Below are 14,313 nucleotides of genomic sequence, written 5' to 3'. Positions count from 1 at the left end.
CTACTACGATAATCTATACGATGTGACACATACCGACACTCAGACTTTAAATTGGAATTCCCTCATGGCCAATGCCATTTTCTTCTGTTTCTCTTTATATGTACAATATAACAGAAGTTACCACGAAACAGCTTTAAAAGTTTACCTTTGGCTGATGATCAATCTTGTATGCTGTTTGCTGGAATTGTCTAATTTCTCTGATGATATGTGAAATCTGCAGAGAGATAACAACATAAGCCATGTATACAATACAAAGCCACAGAACGCATTTGAATATCTCTGTAACATTACACAAAGCAGAGACCACTTACCATCCTCATCTTTGAGAAGTTGACTAATTTGTCCTCAGTGTAGTTGGGCGTCCCCTCCTCAATGAAAGCCAGATCAGTGAGGTACATCCCCAGGTATGGTACACAGGGAGGGTCACAGCTAAAATGAAAAACAGAAGTCATCAATTTGCTAATACTTTGATCGATCCACTGCCCAAATGGCCAGTATAATTTTTCTGATACACGTTGGATTTTGTAGTTATTAGAACAAGCAGAAGAAACACTCACTTCTTTAAAGCCTCCCTCAGGTTTTTGAACCTCCCCTCTGATGAAACCAACTTCTGCAGCTTGTCAATGACGGTTTTAGTCTGAGAGATTAAATAAAATACTGTATCAAAATATTATGTTGGAAAACACCCAGGTATAATCACCATTGTTAAAGTGATGTGTAATCGGTAGTACGCTATAAGGATACATAGAGGTCTGAGGTGTCATAACAAGCTGTTTATAAGAGTGTATTGAGGACCCAGTGCAATGATAAAATGTGTAATAATATTACTAGGACCAGGCTACGAGCCATCAGTGAGCTGGGTGTGTGTAGTGAGGAGATGTGGCCTTACCTGCTTGGATACTTTGAGCCAGGTCTTTTTGAGGCGGAACACAGAGCTGCGGTTGAGGGAAGAGGTGATCTCCAGCACAGCGTTGTAGTTATGGAGACAGCGGCAGATGTCCGCCACTGCCACCCACTTCTCCATCACCGCCACCCGCGTGGTCACATCGTCACAGCGCAGGATCTCCGTGGCAATCAGGTTACTGATCTAACAGAGGCAATACAGACAAGGAGTAGCCATGTTCCTAATGCATAACAACCAAAGCCATACACTGTAATAAAAAAGTGAAAATGTACAGTTGTAATATTATGTTGGGCGGTGGACGTCGTTAGCTGCATACATCATTGAAGTGCTTTGTTGTTTTCATGATATATGGTGTCCTTTCAGTCTTGTCATTCTTCATCCAGCCTTGACCAAAGAACTCTCTGTAAAAATATTGTAGGATCAAGTAGAAATACATCTAATTTCTTCTCTTTAATACTGCATGGTTGTTATTCAAAATCACTGTCTGTCTCCCATATTGTATGTCTGTATGTATCATCAACTGAGAATACAACATGTGTTTGGGTGTCACTCACTCATATGGGATAACCTTAAAGACCAGGTGGTCCAGTAGGGTGAGCTGCTCTGCTATCTCCAGGGCAGAATGGCTCTCAAACGCCTCTGCCTTCCCTACTGACGCCTAGCACACACACAGAGCATCACCGGTAACCATTCTCAAGATGCCTAGTACACACACAGAGCATCACCGGTAACCATTCTCAAGACGCCAGGTATGACAACTACTTCCCTATATTCTAACATTCCTGAGACACATACTTAACATATGTCAAGGAGAGATTGTCCACTATTGACTCAATTGCCATCTTGTGTAAAACACAGTGTCTTCTTTACATTACTGCCAGATCCACATGCAGTCATCCCACTCACCAGCTGTTTAACCTCCTCCAGGCTGATCTGATTGTCACCAGGGTCCTCCTGTGTCAGGGTCCTAATAGACCATACAACAGGTATGTATTTAGAATGTGTTTCTCTTTACTCTGTACATCAGTGTTAATCAGCCCTATAGAAGTTATAGCCCATGTATTCAATGTTAGCAGTGTGTGTCTATAAGCTGAGGCGATGGTAGTGCTGGTAGGTACCTGATGATGTTGGCGGCTGCTTTCCTCTCCTGGGTCAGCAGCTCCGGGTCATGCATCACCTCCTCCAGGAAGGCTATGACCTTCAGCTTCAGCTCAGTGTTACTCTCAAAGTCCTGGAGGTCAACACAAACGCACACAAAAAAGTTAACTGATTGCAAACCTGCACTCTATTTTACATTAGAAGTAGTGAATTATAATAACTATGTATCTGGAAGTATTACCTGAGAGTGTTTTGACACCCAGTGCCTCAGAACATTCAGGACTCTGTTGGTTGCAGCCCTTCGGATTACAAACTCTTTGTCCCCATTCCTCTGGTCTGTTTGGAACCCTGCGTAAAATGTATCAAAAACGGCATGTAAATATCACACCTACATTTTTAACCTGTTGGGGATAGGGGGCAGTATTTACACGGCCGGATAAAAAACGTACCCGATTTAATCTGGTTACTACTCCTGCCCAGTAACTAGAATATGCATATAATTATTGGCTTTGGATAGAAAACACCCTAAAGTTTCTAAAACTGTTTGAATGGTGTCTGTGAGTATAACAGAACTCATATGGCAGGCAAAAACCTGAGAAGATTCTGAACAGGAAGTGGCCTGTCTGACAAGTTGTTGTTCATCTTGGCTCTTTTTATTGAAGACTGAGGATCTTTGCTGTAACGTGACACTTCCTACGGCTCCCATAGGCTCTCAGAACCCGGGAAAAAGCTGAATGATATCGAGGCAGCCCCAGGCTGAAACACATTATCGCGTTTGGATAGTGGCCGGTCAGAGTACTCTGAGACTCAGGCTCGTGCACGAGGGCACGAGATGTATTTATTTTCTCTCTCTTTGTACGTATACACGCTTTCCCGGTCGGAATATTATCGCTTTTTTACGAGAAAAATGGCATAAAAATTGATTTTAAACAGCGGTTGACATGCTTCGAAGTACGGTAATGGAATATTTAGAATTCTTTTGTCACGAAATGCGCCGTGCTCGTCACCCTTATTTACCCTTTCGGATAGTGTCTTGAACGCACGAACAAAACGCCGCTATTTGGATATAACAATGGATTATTTGGGACCAAACCAACATTTGTTATTGAAGTAGAAGTCCTGGGAGTGCATTCTGACGAAGAACAGCAAAGGTAATACAATTTTTCTTATAGTAAATCTGACTTTGGTGAGTGCTAAACTTGCTGGGTGTCTAAATAGCTAGCCCTGTGATGCCGGGCTATCTACTGAGAATATCGCAAAATGTGCTTTCACCGAAAAGCTATTTTAAAATCGGACATATCGAGTGCATGGAGGAGTTCTGTATCTATAATTCTTAAAATAATTGTTATGTTTTTTGTGAACGTTTATCGTGAGTAATTTAGTAAATTCACCGGCAGTGTTCGGTGGGAATGCTAGTCACATGCTAGTCACATGCTAATGTAAAAAGCTGGTTTTTGATATAAATATGAACTTGATTGAACAAAACATGCATGTATTGTATAACATAATGTCCTAGGGTTGTCATCTGATGAAGATCATCAAAGGTTAGTGCTGCATTTAGCTGTGGTTTGGGTTTATGTGACATTATATGCTAGCTTGAAAAATGGGTGTCTGATTATTTCTGGCTGGGTACTCTGCTGACATAATGTAATGTTTTGCTTTCGTTGTAAAGCCTTTTTGAAATCGGACAGTGTGGTTAGATTAACGAGAGTCTTGTCTTTAAAATGGTGTAAAATAGTCATATGTTTGAAAAATTGAAGTTTTTGCATTTTTGAGGTATTTGAATATCGCGCCACGGGATTACACTGGCTGTTGAGTAGGTGGGACGCAAGCGTCCCACCTAGCCCAGAGAGGTTAATGACAATATAGATTTTTTTTTATCTTGAGAAGAACAAAAATTACATTAAAGTTCTCATGCTTTTGAAAATGTGGTATATTCAAATTGTCCCATTGTGGACAGAACTGATGTTTAACACGCTCTGTACCTGTGCTAGCCAGGGACATGCGGCGATACTTCTCCTTGGTGGGCGTGCCCTCATTGGCTCCTGCCGTGGCGATGGCGAAGGCGGAGGCTGCAGAGAGGGCACTGCGGTTGTTGTTGTCCATCTCCGGGCGACACGAAGACATCACCGTGCCATTGTTGTATGAGAACAGGGAGAATTCTACAGGAAGATACAATATGGAGACAGTTATACTGGCTGTAAAATGCCATGGGATTTATTTTAGTGAACTTAATTGATGTAATGCGATACCTTTACAATAAAGTACTGTAGGTATAAAAATGACCAATAGAGTTGTTGAGATTATGACTGCACTTGGACAGCCACTAAAGTGATCCATGATAGTGTCAGCTGCATGAAATGCTCTTTATTGGTCTCTAACCACTGGGAAAAAACGGGTTGAATCAACATTGTTTCCACATAATTTCAACCCAAAAAAATCTATATGATGACAGTGAATCAACGTGGTAAAATTAATCAACGTAAGGGCATTTATTATTTTCACCCAACTTTTAACCTAAATCCAATGACATGGTGACATTTTTGGTTGACTTCACATTGAATTCACAATAGTTGACAATTCAACCAAATGTAAATCAATACTAGACGTTAAACTGACGTCTGTGTCCAGTGGGTCACTACTACTTCAGTAGGAACTGCAACTCGAACCTTTTCGCTTAGATTTAAGAGGTAGTTGACAACGGTTAGCAAGCAACATTAATCTTGATATGCAACTAAATGGATCTTACCCAAAAAGGCATTAGCTATTGTGTCAGTGTAATTCATTGTGTAACAGGACAGGTTTTCATTTATTCTGTCTCCAGTAGAGGGTAGCAGAATCCAAGAGCACCACATTCTCTCCCAGTCGAACATGGACTTTACATGAGGCTTTGATATTTAAGATGGGTGTAGCTAAATATAGCCACCAATATCAACATAATGGAAGAATGAACTGGTTTCTGTGCACACTGTCTGTACACTGACTTTCAATAACCATTCATTAACAAATAAAAGCTTTATGGTGAGAGTAATATAAAACTAATCTGAGTACAATTTAGTGGAGCGACTTACATGACCAATTCGGTTTTAGTGCCTTGCTCAAGGGCACATCAACTGATTTTTCACCTAGTCGGCTCAGGGATTCAAACCAGCAACCTTTCCGTTACTGGCCCAATGCTCGTAACTGCTAGGCTACCTGCCGCCCCGGTACTGTTAATGCAAATTATGGCAGATTTCGATTCACCTTTGACCTGGTGTACATTCTGTCCTGAGAGCAGGAAGACAGACAGCAGAGCTTTCTTCACTGACTGTCTTGTACTAAAACAACCTCGTTACCGGGGGCGGCAGGCAGGGAAACACGCTCATACTGTAGTTGCTATGACACAAGTATCCCCAACACCTACTCATTCCTAGCGTTGGCTTTCCCTGCATGTTCATATTCTCTCCACCGAATTAGTCTGCATGAATTCTATCTTGTGTGGCAGAGATCACTGCACACAGAATTGAGCATTTCTGCATAGAACACTCAAAGAATAATTTTTCTATATCACTTTTGACTATTTATTAGAAAAACAGAGGTAGAGCAAATAACATGAATAAGATATATATATATATATTCTGTCTCCAGTATATATATATATATACACAGTGGGAAGAACAAGTATTTGATACACTGCCGATTTTGCAGGTTTTTCTACTTACAAAGCATGTAGAGGTCTGTAATTTTTATCATAGGTACACTTCAACTGTGAAAAATCCAGAAAATCACATTGTATGATTTTTAAGTAATTAATTAGCATTTTATTGCATGTCATAACTATTTGATCACCTACCAACCAGTAAGAATTCCGGCTCTCACAGACCTGTTCGTTTTTCTTTAAGAAGCCCTCCAGTGTTCCACTCATTACCTGTATTAACTGCACCTGTTTGAACTCGTTACCTGTATAAAAGACACCTGTCCACACACTCAATCAAACAAACAGACTCCAACCTCTCCACAATGGCCAAGACCAGAGAGCTGTGTAAGGACATCAGGGATAAAATTGTAGACCTGCACAAGACTGGGATGGGCTACAGGACAATTGGCAAGCAGCTTGGTGAGAAGGCAACAACTGTTGGCGCAATTATTAGAAAATGGAAGAAGTTCAAGATGACGGTCAATCACTCTCGGTCTGGGGCTCCATGCAAGATCTCACCTCGTGGGGCATCAATGATCATGAGGAAGGTGAGGGATCAAGACTGCCCAAATGTGCCTAATCTGTTTTTTAATAACTTTTCATGTTCAAAATTGTGCACTCTCCTCAAACAATAGCATGATATTTTTTCACTGTAATAGCTACTGTAAATTGGACAGTGCAGTTAGATTAACAAGAATGTAAGCTTTCTGCCAATATCAGATATGTCTATGTCCTGGGAAATGTTCTTGTTACTTACAACCTCATGCTAATCGCAGTGCTGCAGAGATGGTTGTCCTTCTGGTAAGTTCTCCCATCTCCACAGACAAACTCTAGCGCTCTATCAGAGTGACCATCGGGTTCTTGGTCACCTCCCTGACCAATGCCCTTGTATCCTGATTCCTCAGTTTGGTCGGGCGGCCAGCTCTATGAAGAGTCTTGGTGGTTCCAAACTTCTTCCATTAAATAATGATGGATGCCACTGTGTTCTTGGGGACCTTCAATGCTGCAGAGATTTTTTGGTACCCTTCCCCAGATTTGTCCCTCGACACAATCCTGTCTCGGGGCTCTACGGACAATTCTTCGACATGCACTGTCAACTGTGCGACCTCATATAGACAGGTGTGTGCCTTTTCAAATTATGTCCAATCCACTTAAATTACCACAGGTGGACTCTAATCAAATTGTAGAAACATCTTAAGGATGATCAATGGAAACAAGATGCCTCTCAATTTTGAGTCTCATAGCAAAGGGCCTGAATAGGTATTTGTTTTTTATTTTCAATTAATTTGCAAACATTTAAATAAATCTTTTGGCTTTGTCATTATGGGGTATTGTGAGAAGAAAATAAGGATATATTTTTTTTCATTTTAGAATAAGACTGTAACGTAGCAAAATGTGGAAAAAACTCAAAGGGGTCTGAATACATTCCGAAGGCACTTTATTTACACTACCATTCAAAAGTTTGGGGTCACTTAGAAATGTCCTTATTTTTGAAAGAAAACCACAAGAAAAGAAAAGGAAAAGGCCAGAAACCCGGAGTCGCCTCTTCACTTTTGTAGTTGAGACTGGTGTTTTGCAGGTACTCTTTAATGAAGCTGCCAGTTGAGATCTTGTAAGGAGTCTGTTTCTCAAACTAGACACTCTAATGTACTTGTCCTCTTGCTCAGTTGTGCACCGGGGCCTCCCAATCCTCTTTCTATTCTGGTTAGAGCCAGATTGCGCTGTTCTGTGAAGGAAGTAGTACACAGCGTTGTACGAGATCTTCAGTTTTTTGGTAATTTCTCGCATGGAATAGCCTTCATTTCTAAGAACAATAATAGACTGACGAGTTTCAGTAGAAAGTTATTTGTTTCTGGCCATTTTGAGCCTGTAATCGAACCCACAAATGCTGATGCTCCAGATACTCAACTAATCTAAAGAAGGCCAGTTTTATTGCTTCCATTTTCAGCTGTGCTAACATAATTGCAAAAGGGTTTTCTAATGATCAATTAGCCTTTAAAAATGATAAACTTGGATTAGCTAACACAACGTGCCATTGGAACACAGGAGTGATGGTTGCTGATAATGGGCCTCTGTACGCCTATGTAAATATTCCATAAAAAAATCAGCCGTTTCCAGCTACAATAGTCATTTACAACATTAACAATGTCTACACTGTATTTCTGATCAATTTGATGTTATTTTAATGGACAAAAAAATTGCTTTTCTTTCAAAAACAAGGACATTTCTAAGTGACCCCAAACTTTTGAACGGTGGTGTCACCATCTTAAATTATCATGCCCCATTCAAAAAATGTAAACCAGGAACAGATATAGCCCTTGGTTCACTCCAGACCTGACTGCCCTTGACCAGCACAAAAACATCCTGTGGCGTACTGCGTTAGTATCGAATAGCCCCCGCGATATGAAACTTTTCAGGGAAGTTAGGAACCAATTAGGAACCAATATACACGGGCAGTTAGGAAAGCAAAGGCTAGCTTTTTCAAACAGAAATTTGCATCCCGTAGCACAAACTCCAAAAAGTTCTGGGACACTGTAAAGTCCATGGAGAATATGAGCATCTCCTCCCAACTGCCCACTACACTGAGGCTAGGAAACACTGTCACCACCGATAAATCCACAATAATTGAGAATTTCAATAAGCATTTTTCTACGGCTGGCCATGCTTTCCACCTGGCTACCCCTACCCCGGTCAACAGCTCTGCACCCACCACAGCAACTTGCCCAAGCCTCACACATTTCTCCTTCACCCAAATCCAGATAACTGATGTTCTGAAAGAGCTGTAAAATCTGGACCCCTACAAATCAGCTGGGCTAGACAATCTGGACCCTCTCTTTCTAAAATTATCCGCCACAATTGTTGCAACCCCTATTACTAGCCTGTTCAACCTCTCTTTCGTATCGTCTGAGATCCCCAAAGATTGGAAAGCTGCCGCGGTCATCCCCCTCTTCAAAGGGGGAGACACTCTAGACCCAAACTGTTACAGACCTACATCTATCCTACCTTGCCTTTCTAAGGTCTTCGAAAGCCAAGTTAACAAACAGATCACCGACCATTTTGAATCCCACCGTACCTTCTCCGCTATGCAATCTGGTTTCCGAGCTGGTCATGGGTGCACCTCAGCCACGCTCAAGGTCCTAAACAATATCATAACCGCCATCGATAAAAGACAATACTATGCAGCCGTATTCATCGACCAATTCAATTCTCGGTCCCCTTTACTCTGTATACATCAATTATGTCGCTCTTGCTGCTGGTGATTCTCTGATCCACCTCTACGCAGACGACACCATTCTGTATACTTCTGGCCCTTCTTTGGACACTGTGTCAACTAACCTCCAGACGAGCTTCAATGCCATACAACTCTCCTTCCGTGGCCTCCAACTGCTCTTAAATGCAAGTAAAACTAAATGCATGCTCTTCATCCGATCGCTGCCCGCACCTGCCTGCCCAGCATCACTACTCTGGACGGTTCTGACCTAGAATATGTGGACAACTACAAATACCTAGGTGTCTGGTTAGACTGTAAACTCTCCTTCCAGACTCACATTAAGCATCTCCAATCCAAAATGAAATCTAGAATCGGCTTCCTATTTCGCAACAAAGACTCCTTCACTCATGCTGCCAAACATACCCTCGTAAAACTGACCATCCTACCGATCCTTGACTTCGGCGATGTCATTTACAAAATAGCCTCCAACACTCTACTCAGCAAATTGGATGCAGTCTATCACAGTGCCATCCGTTTTGTCACCAAAGCCACATATACTACCCACCACTGCGACCTGTATGCTCTCGTTGGCTGGCCCTTGCTTCATATTCGTCGCCAAACCCACTGGCTCCAGGTCATCTATAAGTCTTTGCTAGGTAAAGCCCCACCTTATCTCCGCTCACTGTTCACCTTAGCAGCAGGTATATTTTACTGGTCACCCCCAAAGCCAATTCCTCCTTTTGCAGCCTTTCCTTCCAATTCTCTGCTGCCAATGACTAGAACGAATTGCAAAAATCACTGAAGCTGGAGACTCATATCTCCCTCACTAACTTTACGCATCAGCTGTCAGAGCAGCTTACAGATCATTGCACCTGTACATAGCCCATCTGAAAATAGGCCACCCAACTCCCTCATCCCCATATTTTTTTTTTTTTTTTTTTTGCTACTTTGCACCACAGTATCTCTACTCGCACATTCATCTCTGCACATCTATCACTCCAGTGTTTAATTGATAAATTGCAATTACTTCGCCACTACGGCCTATTTATTGCCTTACCTCCCTAATCTTACCTCATTTGCACACACTGTATATAGACTTTTCTATTGTGTTATTGACTGTACGTTTGTTTGAACCTGTGTTGTTGTTTGTGTTGCACTGCTTTACTTTTTCTTGGCCAGGTCGCAGTTGTAAATGGGAACTTGCTCTCAACTGGCCTACCTGGTTAAATAAAGGTGAAAAAATAAAAATAATAATTAAAGTAACAACCCTTTAAAACTGTATGTTTTGATTTCTTATCACTGACTCTGTTTAACAGGGGAGCATGTTTGAGTCATTGATAAATGTGACCCGTTTCAGGAAACTAAGCGTATGTCGCCGGTCAATACTTGACAGGAGAGCCGTTTGAACGTCATTTTTTTATTTTGATCAAAATGCGTTTTTTTGGCAGAAACACCTTCTTGAACATGTGAACTTTCATGTGCCTTAATAACAAACTTGTATGCCATTTGTAAATACAAATAAAAAAATTCAATTACGAGCCTAGTTGGTTAGCCACAGAGCAAGGCAGCAACCTTCCCGCTAGTCATGATTGCCTGAGATAATGAGTGGGCTGGACATGCTGAGAGATGAGTTGGGATTGTTCTGCCATATAGCACACTTCTGTCTATTTGAGCTGGTCAGTATGTCTTTTTTATGTATCGTGAATTACAATTGCTAGCTAACTCGCCAGCTAACATTACGTGCATGATCTTATTATTTGTATCTCAGAGCTACTTGCTTGACTAGCTATAGCCTAATGTTAGCTAGCTAACATTGAACCTGGTTGGTTAGCTAAGTTACCTGCAGATTCATGCAGGGTAGTAACGTCATGAGTTGTGATTATGGTTCATTGTTTACCTAGCTAGCTAACGATAGCTGGCTGGCTCGCTAGCTAACGTTACGTGTATGACCTTATTGTTTGTATCTCAGAGCCATTTGCTTAGCTAGCTATAGCCTAATGTTAGCTAGCTAACATTGAACCTGGTCGGTTAGCTACCTGCAAAGCTAGCTAGCTACATGTCTTAACAAAATACTCCACTATGCAAGTAACCATTTTGGGTGAGTTCGTAAATTCAGTCTGGCCATCTACTTAGATTTCAGAGCACTCTCGTCTGAGTGTGCCAGGAGGGCAGAATAACTGATGAACTTATGAACACTCAACACCCATTGAATATGGCCAGTGTCAGTAAAAGTCGGCAAAAAAGCGGAATTTAATTGTTGCCAGCAGCACAGTTACAGTCACCAACGCTCTGGATAACATGAAAACAGCATACCCAGCCAGCAATGAGGAATCGGCCCAGAAGCGTAACTGATTGAATTGGGTGTCAGATTCGGCCCGGAATGAATGACTGCCCAGAATCAGCCCAAGTACATCGGGCATTTCCATCTACCGGAATTCAGCCGACTTTGCCGGAATCTTACCAGAATCCCCCCAGAAGCAGCTAGATGCAAATTTTAATAAATGTATACAAAATTACCCGATTTAGTAATTTAAAATATTACTATTATACACTTTATACATACAAATTATACCCATCCACAAAAAAAACATCTTGAGTCGGAGGAAACACCATACACCTGGTGACCGTGTATGCGCTTGGCCCGCCACAGGAGTCGTTATAGTGCGATGGGACAAGGACATCCCAGCCGGCCAAACCCTCCCCTAACTCGGGCAACGCTGGGCCAATTGTGCGTCGCCTCATGCGTCTCCCGGACGGCACGGGTCTCGAACCAGCATCTGTAGCAAAGCAGCTTGTACTGCGATGCAGTGTCTTAGACTGCTGCACCACTCGGGAGGCTCCATCCACAAAGTTTTTAATGCTTATCAATTGCCTTGCACAAAGTATCAAAATACTAAAATACTACACAGGACTCTTAAAGAATTTAATGTAAATGTTAATTGTATTTTTTGATCAAAGAAACAATGAAAAATACATAATGAAATGTTAATTATATAAAGCAGCCTGTGTAATCATCTGCCAGAGAGTAGCCCCAATCGGCCTGAGCCACAAGCGATACATTTGGGCCAGATAACTATCACCGGAATCCGCCCGAGCCCCAAGTAATATATACTGCTCAAAAAAATAAAGGGAACACTTAAACAACACATCCTAGATCTGAATGAAATAAATAATCTTATTAAATACTTTTTTCTTTATATAGTTGAATGTGCTGACAACAAAATCACACAAAAATATCAACGGAAATCCAATTTATCAACACATGGAGGTCTGGATTTGGAGTCATACTCAAAATTAAAGTGGAAAACCACACTACAGGCTGATCTAACTTTGATGTAATGTCCTTAAACCTATGCCATTTAAAAACACAGGGGCTGAGGAATATTTTGGCACTTCCTATTGCTTCCACTAGATGTCACCAGCCTTTACAAAGTGTTTTGAGTCTTCTGGAGGGAGATCTGACCGAACAAGAGCCATGGAACGATGATGGCCCATTAGACACCTGGCGCGCGAGTTCATGTTGGGTACCCTCGTTCCAATACGTTATAAAAGAGTATGCATTCGTCCACCTTGAATATTATTCATGTTCTGGTTAAAAAAGGCCCTAATGATTTATGCTATACAACGTTTGACATGTTTGAACGAACGTAAATATATTTTTTCCCCTCGTTCATGAAGTGAAGTCCGGCGGGCTTAGATCATGTGCTAACAAGACGGAGATTTTTGGACATAAATGATGAGCTTTTTTGAACAAAACTACATTCGTTATGGACCTGTGATACCTGGAAGTGACATCTGATGAAGAGAATCAAAGGTAATGGATTATTTACATAGTATTTTCGATTTTAGATCTCCCCAACATGACGACTAGTCTGTATCGCAACGCGTATTTTTCTGGGCGCAGTGCTCAGATTATTGCAAAGTGTGATTTCCCAGTAAGGTTATTTTTAAATCTGGCAAGTTGATTGCGTTCAAGAGATGTAAATCTATAATTCTTTAAATGACAATATAATATTTTACCAATGTTTTCTAATTTTAATTATTTAATTTGTGATGCTGACTTGACTGCCGGTTATTGGAGGGAAACGATTTCCTCAACATCAATGCCAAAGTAAAACGCTGTTTTTGGATATAAATATGAACTTGATAGAACTAAAAATGCATGCATTGTCTAACATAATGTCCTAGGAGTGTCATCTGATGGAGATTGTAAAAGGTTAGTGCATCATTTTAGCTGGTTTTATGGTTTTGGTGACCCTGTCTTTGAATTGACAAAACATTACACACAACTCTTGTAAATGTACTGTCCTAATATACTCTAAATTTATGCTTTCGCCGTAAAACCTTTTTGAAATAGTAAAACGTGGTTAGATTAAGGAGATGTTTATCTTTCAAAGGGTGTAAAATAGTTGTATGTTTGAAAAATTTGAATTTTTACATTTATTTGGATTCAAATTTGCCGCTCTTGAAATGCACCTGCTGTTGATGGAGTGCACCACGGGGGGGGACGCCTGCGTCCCACCTAGCCCATAGAGGTTAAAACAAGTCAAAATGAGGCTCAGTAGTGTGTGTGGCCTCCACGTGGCCTCCATGACCTCCCTACAACGCCTGGGCATGCTCCTGATGAGGTGGCGGATGGTCTCATGAGGAATCTCCTCCCAGACGTGGACTAAAGCATCCGCCAACTCCTGGACAGTCTGTGGTGCAACGTGGCGTTGGTGGATGGAGCGAGACTTGATGTCCCAGATGTGCTCAATTGGATTCAGGTCTGGGGAACGGGCGGGCCAGTCCATAGCATCAATGCCTTCCTCTTGCAGGAACTGCTGACACACTCCAGCCACATGAGGTCTAGCATTGTCTTGCATTAGGAGGAACCCAGGGCCAACCGCACCAGCATATGTTCTCACAAGGGGTCTGAGGATCTCATCTCGGTACCTAATGGCAATCCGGCTACCTCTGGCGAGCACATGGAGGGCTGTGCGGCCCCCCAAAGAAATGCCACCCCACACCATGACTGACCCACCGCCAAACCGGTCATGCTGGAGGATGTTGCAGGCAGCAGAACGTTCTCCACGGCGTCTCCAGACTCTGTCACGAATGTCACGTGCTCAGTGTGAACCTGCTTTCATCTGTGAAGAGCACAGGGCGCCAATGGCGAATTTGCCAATCTTGGTGTTCTCTGGCAAATGCCAAACGTCCTGCACGGTGTTGGGCTGTAAGCAAAACCCCCACCTGTGGACGTCGGGCCCTCATACCACCCTCATGGAGTCTGTTTCTGACCGTTTGAGCAGACACATGCACATTTGTGGCCTGCTGGAGGTCATTTTGCAGGGCTCTGGCACTGCTTCTCCTGCTCCTCCTTGCACAAAGGTGGAGGTAGCGGTCCTGCTGCTGGGTTGTTGCCCTTCTACGGCCTCCTCCACG

General features: G+C 42.1%; 1 protein-coding gene across 1 annotated transcript in view; it reads right to left on the bottom strand.

The window, feature by feature from the left end:
- Positions 1–14,313, bottom strand: part of LOC106573487 (ras-specific guanine nucleotide-releasing factor 1) — a 36,811-nt gene that overhangs the window by 2,254 nt on the left and 20,244 nt on the right. The window contains exons 17-26 of the mRNA XM_014148574.3: positions 3,988–4,164; positions 2,244–2,350; positions 2,023–2,135; positions 1,811–1,871; positions 1,459–1,562; positions 1,221–1,305; positions 890–1,087; positions 558–637; positions 312–429; positions 146–214 (exon numbers count right to left, since the gene is read on the bottom strand). Coding sequence (XP_014004049.1) covers positions 146–214; positions 312–429; positions 558–637; positions 890–1,087; positions 1,221–1,305; positions 1,459–1,562; positions 1,811–1,871; positions 2,023–2,135; positions 2,244–2,350; positions 3,988–4,164 — 1,112 coding nt within the window. The remainder of the gene's footprint in view (positions 1–145; positions 215–311; positions 430–557; positions 638–889; positions 1,088–1,220; positions 1,306–1,458; positions 1,563–1,810; positions 1,872–2,022; positions 2,136–2,243; positions 2,351–3,987; positions 4,165–14,313) is intronic.

Source organism: Salmo salar, chromosome 16, assembly GCF_965601325.2.
Source record: "Salmo salar chromosome 16, fSalSal1, whole genome shotgun sequence".
In the NCBI taxonomy this organism is placed as follows: Eukaryota; Metazoa; Chordata; class Actinopteri; order Salmoniformes; family Salmonidae; genus Salmo; species Salmo salar.
Note: the sequence above shows the minus strand (reverse complement) of the source record. Positions and strands in the feature narration are given on the sequence as shown.